This window comes from Procambarus clarkii, chromosome 66 (genome assembly GCF_040958095.1).
Source record: "Procambarus clarkii isolate CNS0578487 chromosome 66, FALCON_Pclarkii_2.0, whole genome shotgun sequence".
NCBI lineage: Eukaryota > Metazoa > Arthropoda > Malacostraca > Decapoda > Cambaridae > Procambarus > Procambarus clarkii.
Window position 1 is genome coordinate 20,382,072 of NC_091215.1, and position 10,181 is coordinate 20,392,252.

General features: G+C 48.2%; 1 protein-coding gene across 1 annotated transcript; it reads left to right on the plus strand.

Annotated features, from left to right (window-relative positions):
• The first annotated feature begins 2,784 nt into the window (after positions 1 to 2,784).
• LOC123769338 (small proline-rich protein 3-like) lies at positions 2,785 to 3,081 on the plus strand. Its single transcript, XM_045760449.2, has one exon. It carries the CDS (start codon positions 2,785 to 2,787, stop codon positions 3,079 to 3,081), a length of 297 nt encoding a protein of 98 aa, XP_045616405.2.
• The last annotated feature ends 7,100 nt before the right edge of the window (positions 3,082 to 10,181 follow it).

The following is a 10,181-nucleotide window of genomic DNA, read 5'->3' on the forward strand; positions in this document are numbered from 1 at the left end:
GGTTGCCCTGCAGGAAGTTAGACAAAGATCCCTTCCACGCGCAGTATACATTCTTTGTGAGACCTATTATTGAGTATGCTGCCCCAGCATGGAACCCCTACCTAAAGAAATACAAAGTTAAAGTAGAAAGTCCAAAAATATGCAACAAGGCTCGTTCCTGAGGTAAGTGGACTGACCTTTGAAGAGAGAGTGGGGCAACTGGAGAAAAGAGGGAACAGAGCAGAAATGACGACGACATACACGATATTAAGGGAGGATTAAAAAAAAGGTAGATATAGAAGCAATGTTCAAATCAAGGAACAGAAGAACAATTGGATACTGGAAACACAGACGAGCCACAGGAATGTCAGAAAGAACTTTTTGCAGTCTCAGAGTCGTAAATAAGTGGAACCGACCAGATGCGAAAATTGTCGAAGCCATTTCGATACACCACTTAAATGTAAACATTGTAAGAGAAAAAGAGTAAGAAGAATCACTACATTGAACAAATGATGATCAAAAGGCGCGGCTTAAGAGCAGAGGCTTGACCCTGCAAGCTCAACTAGGTGAGCACACACACACACACACACACACACACACACACACACACACACACACACACACACACACACACACACACACACACACACACACACACACACACACACACACACACACACCCACACACCCACACACCCACCCCCACCCACCCCCACCCCCACCCACCCCCACCCACCCCCACCCACCCCCACCCACCCCCACCCACCCCCACCCACCCCCACCCACCCCCAACCCTCAATCCCTGGCAGTACAAAAACGGTTTGACAGGTTTCCTTTCATCTGATTTCTCTATTTTGAAGTTAGGCAACTGATGTGGGTTGCATCCTGAGGATGGTCAGCAGTTAGTCTAGCGGAGACCTCGTTAAGCCTAAGTGCAGGCTTCCTGTCCCGAACAACGGGAATACTTCTCAGGATCTAAGAGCCATATAACAGAGTACTGGGAAGGCCGGACACCACGAACGTTGCCCTCATCCTGTAACTACACTTGGCTAATTATACACACATCCCCAAGATGAAGCCCCCATCAGCTATGTTGTTTTAGAGTCCACTACTGGGAATAAAAAGTTCCAAGTAACACGGGCTATGGTGAGCCCGTAGTGGACTAACCTGGCACAGCAGCGGGACTGTAGCTGTCTCTCTGCACATTAGCTATTTATTTACTGTTAGGTGAACAGGAACATCAGGTGACACAAACTCTGCCCATTTGTTTCTACCTCGGCCTGGAATCGAACCAGGAACCTTACGACTGCGACCCCATAGCGCCGTCCACACAGCTCCGAAGACCTTTGGACTTAGCCGCGAGGCCCTGAGTACTTACCTATCAGTGTCTACAGGGGAAGTGAGGTCTAGGTCTAGATATTTTTTTTCAAGGATGTTCCTGCGCGGGCCCGCGGGCCCTAAGCCTCTGGCTGGCCCACTATAGGTCTTGACGCTCCGCCCACTTGTCTTGTACCTGTTGCGTTTAAATTGAACTATTCTGATGTTCAAATTGTCAAATCTGGCTTCAAAGGTGTGAAGATTCCTCGACCGGGAATCGAACCCTGGCCCTTAGTACCACAACCCCAAAGCGCTGTCCACTCAACCACGAGGCCCCGTGTGTGTGTGTGTGTGTGTGTGTGTGTGAGAGAGACGGATTGCAAGGTATTATCCTGTGTTTATCATAGTTTCTGTAATCAGTAGTGAAACTTCAGCCATTACTTAGTCTCCAGTTTATACACGAGAGATAAATCTAAACTAGAACCAAATTTTAGAATGATTGTAAGAACCTACCTCGTTGATGCAGCCGAGTTTGAAATGAGGTCAAGTCGCTCGGGTGAAGATTCTAAAAAGACTTTGCCACGTTTGCTGCTTTCAAACTTGTATTAAAGTCACTGGAAGTTAAGCTGCAGTCAGCGCTCTCACGTTTTTGTGCTGACCTGGTAGTCCAACTTTAAAGGTTTTACAGCAGCAAGTGAAACATTTCCTATTCTATCATCTCAAGAACAACTCTTTTCGCTTCTCCCTAAATCTTATATACATCTAATTTAATAACTCACAACTTGTCGCACATGAAGTGTTGAAGATCTCTCAGTACAAGATCAGCCATCAAACATTTATTAATGTCTCGGGTTAATTTTATTTATTAACGGGGGAGCATATGGTAATTCCGTGGCAGCATTCGGGATGAAATAGTGGCGATGGTTTTATTCAAACATAAACTGAATAATCTGTATGGTGGCACAACAAATTCTGTAGCGAATAATGATGACATCAAATTGGCGGCCTTCCATAATTATTAAAATTATGCTATATTCGTTATTTTGTCTTTGATTGTAATATAATATACCTCATTTTAAAAGTAATTTTGTGTACAAAAAAGGTTATTACCAGGTTTTGAACAGAATTAACGGTTTCTGTGATAAAAGGCTATATAGATAGGTATTTGGACCTATTCTAGTTAATTATTGACGTACCTATTTTTAGTGTTTAATTTCAGTACGGATGGGTTTGTCAGCTTTATTGCTCATTCACTTCGTTATTCCTCTGTTTCACGAACTGACGTATGAAGAAAGACATTAAGGAAGAAGTTGAGGAAATTCAAGACTCACATGATGACAATGACAGCAGCAATACGGACACGAACTTTAACATCTGCTCACCATGTTGGTCTCAAACAAGAGTAGACATTAGTGAACGATCCCAAATCTGCTGAAAAACTCTTTAGAGAATAAGAATAGGAAGCGCGTGTAACTCCCAGTCGGATACATGGAGGACTCCCGGCCGGGTGCGGGGAATGACTCCCGGCCGGATGCGGGGAATGACTCCCGGCCGGATGCGGGGAATGACTCCCGGCCGGATGCGGGGAATGACTCCCGGCCGGATGCGGGGAATGACTCCCGGCCGGGTGCGGGGAATGACTCCCGGCCGGGTGCGGGGAATGACTCCCGGCCGGGTGCGGGGAATGACTCCCGGCCGGGTGCGGGGAATGACTCCCGGCCGGGTGCGGGGAAGAATCAGAATACAAATTACATGAACATAATTGTAGTGGTGATGTCCCAGTGAGCACCACCGAGCCTCCCTGTAGTAGACCTAAGCTTCCTTCGCAACAGCAAAGTGCTGCCTGTTGTGTAACCAGCCTGACACAAGGAATGATCCGTTACATACAGTCTCTACCCCATGTTGCAGGGAAGAAGTTACATGATGTACAACAACTAATGCTGAATGGAAACGTAAAGTGGTTGCATCAACCGAGACGCCGACGTCATGCATATAATGTCGTAGACCACAAAGAATGCTTCAGCGCAGATGTCGGTAATACATTGCGAAGCTCAGACAAAACTCTAGAAGCTTTGCCAAATATTGCAGAATGTGCAAGTCGGGTAGAATTTGTTGACTTTATTGGAGGCGCTGTTGATGGAAAAGTGGTCACAATAGCAGATGTTAAGATGCTACCAGCAAAATTATTATTCCAAGAGTTAAAGATTGAGAAAATTATTAACAGAAAATCCCTGAAAGCACTCGGTAAAATTCAGCTTTTCCAAATGGACTTATTCACCAATCCAGTTTCCAGGAACCAACCACAGCATATTATGCTGAAGTCAGTCAGTGATGCTCAGATCTCACATGCTGATGAAAACTGCAATCCTAATAGCAACCTGAAGAATATTTATCAAGCTGCTATCCCCTCCCTGTCCGGCCCGTTGCTGCCGTGAGGGGGTTTGGTGGGCTGCTGCTGGAGTGTGATGCTCCATGGAACAGTCCTCTGACCTTTAGCGGCCTTATGCTCCTGCTGCTGCTGTTCTCTTGAATTCTGCCGGGAGACTTTTCCTTTTACTCCCTCCCCCCTCTTCTCCTTTCTAATTGTCATTTCCTGCCAATCTTTTGCCTGTTTTGATTATTCTTTCGGCCTTCTTTTGTTTTGACACCTGGATATTTGAAAAGGCATACTCTTGCACCCGTAGAACTGTGGTACTTGACGTCGCAAGCGAGGGGATGCTTTTATTGTCAATCCTCCTTTCGTCACTGAACCCGATCACGACGGACTGATAGTTCTTAAGGTGGCGTTTGTATGGCGTATACTCACGACACACCCCTAGGGGCCCTGGCAAGATCGGCAACATGTCTCGTGTTGGGTGTCCTATTCTCTAATTGTGGCTCCGTGATGGGTGTGGGGCAGATTCGTGAACGAAAGTTTTTCTCTCGTTTTTATGTCACATTCTGTTCCTCCTGTACCTTCTCAGACTCGTGGGGTGGGCGACCAAGCACCCCGAGTCAGACTGTGTTGGAAGACCGGGCTCTGTAGCCCCCACTGCATTGGGCCCCGACCATGCTGCTCCTTTGACCCTCCTGACTACTCCCCTCGGCTCCCCTCCCTCCTCTGTGGTTGGGTCGAGCCACAAGCCCCCAGTGGTGACCACCTCATCCCCTTGCACAGCTCAGTCTCTCATTGTGACTACTGCATCTTTTAACCCCTCTCTCTCCTGGGGTTCTCAACGCCGTCCAATAACTCGCTCGATCCATTCCCATACTAATGCGTACCAAGCCTTGTTTGGTCCTGCTTCGTGGGTCAAATACTTTGATCTCCTCCCTCTGGATTCTACACCTGGCAATTTCTCCCTTCATAGGCACCGTGTTGATTCAGTAGATGCCTCTGTTACTTTCAACCCCACCCGACTCGGTATATGTGTCATTGCTGCTGCTCCTCAGGATGCAGCCACCAGCTTGGCCGCCTTATCCTGCCTTGGCGAGACCCCTGTTCGGAACTCCACGAACTCGCGGTTGATCACCAGTGTTGGCACTGTTCTCCTCCAACCCCATGTTGCAACCGGTGTCAGGAATCTACAGGACTGCCACAAAGATATTCAGCATATCCTCGAAGCCCAGGACCATTCTGTCTTCCAGGTAGATACGTTTACTCGTCCCCCTCGTGGTCGTCGCTGTCAGCCCCTTCGGGTTGTGAAGGCCCCTTTGATGGTAGTGCCCTTCCGCCCTCTTGTCATTCTTGTTGGTGCCAGGTGCTCCATCCAGAAGTACATTCCCTCTCCTCGGCTCTGTAATAAGTGCTGGAGGTTTGGGCATGGTGCCCTCCGATGCTCTAGTACTGTCTCTCTGTCCCTAGTGTGGGGACGAAGGTCACTCCAAGTCGGAGTGCACTTCTCCCCGAGCTCTTTGCCTCAATTGCAGTGAGGCTGACTCTTCCTTCTCCCACGTGTGTGTGTGTGTGTGTACAGTACAAACTTGAGGCAGCCGTCCTCACCTTGAAGCACCGGGAACGTTTGTCTTTTCCTGAGGCGAGGCTCCAAGTTCGCTGTCTACCCCTTTCACTAGTCCTTTATGCTCACGTGTTGTGCTCTTCATCTCCTCGTCCTTCCCACCTTCCTCAGTCTCGCAACCGTTTCCAGGCCTTAGACCCAGACGCGTCTACAGCCGCCGCCTCTGTTCCTTTTAAGTTCTGTCCCGAAGGGTCCTCCTCATGGTTCTCTGTATGGGGTTCCCCTTCTTTCTACCCAGTCTGTCTTGTCTCCTGTGTCTTCTTCCTCGTCTTCCTCCGATCCTCCTTCCCATCCTTCTTCTCTGTCTTTTAGCTCTCCACACCGCCTGTGTCTGTGGGCTAATGTCCATCACTCTTCCAGCAGCCATCGTGTTGTTTGCTCTCGTCGTTCTTCTCCTGTTGAGAAGCTTGAATCTGTTGCCCAGTATGTTGTTGCTGTGACGCCTGTCTCTTTGAGTCAGAAGCGAAAGCCTGGCTCATCTCCTTCTTCCTCCCTGGTGGGTAAGAAGGCTTCGCTTTCTTCCTTGCTCCCTACCTCTGACACTCTTGCTCCATCCCCTACCATTTCGGTGGTTCCGCCCCCTGTTCCTGCTATGGAGGTTTCTTTGGCCCCCGCTTCCCTCTCGGTTGCTGCCCTTGCTGTGGTGCACTCCCTGGTTTCTGCCCCTCCTGCTGCTGTCCTTGACCCTCCGTTGTCCTTCCCCTCCTCCAGACCCTGCTCATCCGCGTCTGGTTGGTCCTCCCGCTCCCTTCCCTGCAACTTTCCTCAGTTTACCTATGCCCTCTAACTCCGACTTAGCTGACCCGTGATCCTGATCCTGCGCTTCTTTAACGTGCTGTGTTCCTTTTTCACCTTTGTTTCTTCATTGTCCTCAGTTGTTGTCCTTTCTCTTCTTGTCGATGTCTGTTCTTCAATGCAATATTCGCGGATATTACACCAATTTCCATGAACTCCAACTTTTGATTTCACAGTTTTTGCCCCTTTGTGTCTGTCTCCGTCTCCAGGAGCCGATGCTTGGTGCTCGTCCTGGTCGTGGGACGAGCTTCCGTGGCTATTCCTTTCTTCCGCCCCCCCCACCTCCCCGGCTTTTGCTGGGGCCTGTATATATTCTTCTGCTCTCTTGATTTGTTCTGTTGTTCCCTTCATCCCCCTACTTTTTCCGTTGCCTCGCCAATGTTCTGCTGCACTTGTCTTTGTGCGTAAATGGTACACGGTTTGTTCCATTTTCTTCCCCCCAAATGTCCTGTTTCTCTTCCTGATCTTAAACACCTACTGGACTCCTTGCCGGAGCCTGTGCTCCTGCTGGGTGATTTCAATTGTCGACATACCATCTGAGGTGATGTTCTGACAAACACCTGGGGTCGCCTTCTTGAACCGTTCATCCTCTCCTCTTCCCTGTCTCTTCTGAATTCTGGTGAGCCCACTCGTTTGGACTCTCGGACCCTTTCCTGTCTTGATCTTTCTGTGCTCGTCGTCTATTAACTTAGATTTCATGTGGCGGATTCTTGATGACCTCCACGGCAGTGACCTTTTCCCCACCCTTGTTACCTTTTTCTCTTTTCACCCTCCCCTCTCTTTCCCTCTCCCCTCTCTTTCCCTAGGTGTCTGTTTGCTAAGGCAGACTGGAACCTATTTTCCCTCCGTGCTGCTCTCTCTGATCTCTCCCTCGTGCCCTCCTCCTTTTTCATGACACCATCTTCGATGCACTCCGCTCTATTCCTCGTTCTTCCTCTCGGGGACAACGGAAGTGCGTTCCCTGGTGGAATGTGGACTGTGCACGGGCTGTTCGCTGTAAGCGTGCAGCCTGGAAGAGACACCGCTGCCGGCAGACGGCTGATTCTTTTCTTTTCTTTTGGAAGGCGAGTGCGGTGGCCCATAGGGCCATCCGTACAGCTAAGCGTGAGTGTTGTAAGTTTTATGTTTCCACCATTATGTCCGAAACTCCTCTGCTGCAGATCTGGAAGCATGTCCGCAAGATTACAGGCAAGTTCGTTCCCTATGTCTCGCCGGTCCTTCACCTGCATGGTACTGTTGTGGCTGACCCGTTGCAGGTCGCGACTGAACTGGGTTCCCACATTTCTTATGTTAGCTCTGGTTCTCATCTTCCTCAATCTTTCCTTCTTCGTAAACCTGTTTTTGAATCTCGTCCTTTAGATTTCTGCACTCATCTCAAACTTTCCTATGACAATCCCTTCTCTCTCTGAACTTCGTTCTGCCCTGGCCCTCTGCGGTTCTACGGCGGCGGGCTCCGATAGCATTCATTATGAGATGCTTCGACATCTCCCTCCGTGCACGTCTCAGTATTTACTGAGTCTGTATAATCGGGTCTGGGAGTCGTCGTCAGTCCCTGAGGACTGGCTCGATGCCGTTGTCCTCCCTGTTTGAAAACCAGGGTCTCGGATTATCCCCCAAGGACTTCCACCTTATTGCCCTCATGAGTTGTTTCTGTAAACTCTTTGAACGTATGGTTAACGTTCGTCTGATGTGGTTCTTAGAACACTATCACCACCTCTCCCATTCTCAAATTGATTTTTGCTAGTGCTGCAGCACAACAGATGTCCTGGTGAACTTGGAGGTCTCTCTTCATACTACTATTGCTTCTAAGACCTCCGTTGTAGCCGTCCTTTTTGACCTAGAAAAAGCTTACACCACCACTTGGCGATATCATATTCTGTCCCAACTTCATTCTTTTGGCCTTCGTGGTCATCTCCCTCTCTTTCTCCAAAGCTTCCTCTCTTGTCGTTCCTTTCGAGTGAGGCTTGGTACCACTCTCTACATCTTTCAGCAATACGAGGGTGTGCCCCAAGGCAGTGTTCTGAGGAAGACTCTTTTTCTGGTTGCCCTCAATGATGGTCTTTCCTCTCTTCCTTCTAGCGTCTTCTCCGCTCTCTATGTCGACGATCTTACTCTTTGCTGTCGGGGTGATGATTCGCCTCTCGTTCAACTGCGGCTTCATCTTGCGATTGATGCCGTGTCTTCTTGGGCCACCAATCATGGCTTTAGGTTCTCTATGTCTAAGACTTGTGCTAAGACTTTTACTCGGAAGTGTGTCGTTCTTCGTCTCTCTTTGTCACTTTATGGTCACCCCATTGTGTTCAAGGATTCCACTAAGCTTTTGGGGTTAATCGTTGACACTCGTTTGCCTTGGTCCCCCCATATCTCTTACCTCCGAGTTGAATGCTCTAAGGCCCTTACCCTCCTTCAGGTATTGTCCCATACTTCTTGGGAAACGAATAGGTGCACTTTCCTCACTTTACATTCCTCTCTCGTCCTGTCTAAACTCGATTATGGTTGCCCTGCATATTCATCTGCTTCTCCTACTCTTCGCCGTCTTGATGCTTTGCACCATACTGGGTTGTGCCTCAGCTCTGGTGCCTTTCATTCGACTCCTGCCCTCACCTTGTATGTTGACACTGGCTTCCTATCTCTCCGGGACCGCCGTGATCGCTACTGTCTTCCCTATCTTGTGCAGTCCTTGCAACATCCTTCCTCTCGCCTCTGTCGTGCTTTAACTTTTACCCCTCCTGTGGTTCCTGTTCCTCTTCAACTCCCTCTTTCTGTCTGGTTATCTCGCTTACAGGATTCTCTTTCAGTTTGTATTTCTAATATTTCTCCTCGTATTGTTCCTTCCTTGCTTTTTATATGATTCGCCTTTTGCGTTTCTGTTCTCGTATTGGCATCCTTGGTGATATTTAGCGCCCTCTGATTATCCCGCACATTTGTTGGTGCTACATAGCCTTCCAGGTTTGGTGCCTTCTTTTGATAATTACTTATCAAGCTGCTAAACTGCTGAGGATAAAAATCATGGTAAATGAGAAATGGACTTGCTCAGAATCAATTACGCAAAACGAAATAGCAAATGCAATACCACAAGAACTATCATCTTTTACGAAGTGGCTCATCAGTGGGAAAAATTCTTTGACAGCGTACATGTTAAAAATTACTATTTGGAAAAAAAAATTAATATTGTCACAAACCCTTCTATCTTGAGATGATTTCGGGGCTTAGCGTCCCCCGCGGCCCCGGTCCTCGACCAGGCCTCCTTTTTGTTACATATCCCCAGGAAGCAGCCCATAGCAGCTGTCTAACTCCCAGGTACCTATTTACTGCTAGGTAACAGGTGCATCAGGGGTGAAAGAAACTCTGCCCATTTGTTTCCACCTCCATCGTTGATCGAAGATGGAACCTCAGGACTACGAATCTGAAGCGCCGTCCACTCAGCTGTCAGACCCCTGTGAATGACTGGCTTACAGAGAGACAGGCAGCATTACTTTCAGAAAAAATCCAGACATACTCGTGAACTTCCACTTCATGGTACAACTTATGCATGGCTTAAGATTCTTAAATGACTACCACAGAGTTCAAAGGCTTGAGACGGCTTGAGGATAATCCTAATGGAAAAGGAACCCTAGACACAACTGTGATGACTTGTTATCAGGAAAGTCATTGAGAACAATTGCTACTGGCCATTACCCTGTGTGAAACGCGTTTGCAACTAACTCGGTCCCTAAAAATACTTTCCTACTAAATGGGAAACTTCATTTCTTATCATGGACCAAAACTCCTCAAGCCAAAGAGTAAAATATTCCGTGAAAGTGATGTCAGCAAGACTCTTGATCTTAATTCATTCGGAAATGTAACTCGGTCATGGAACCTATGTAAGCAACATTCAACAGGCGGGAGACAAATCTTTGCCGTGTGGAGCCAAGTGGTGAGTATGTCCCCCAACTGGAATGCTGTCAATACAATGATACAAGGTACCCCTGGAACAGCAACCATGGGTACCATTTACTGCCAGCCATACCACTGTCTCCAACTGATCGTCACTGTCTCCAACTGTCACTGTCTCCAACTGATCGTTCAATTCAACTGATAATCCTAACATATCTA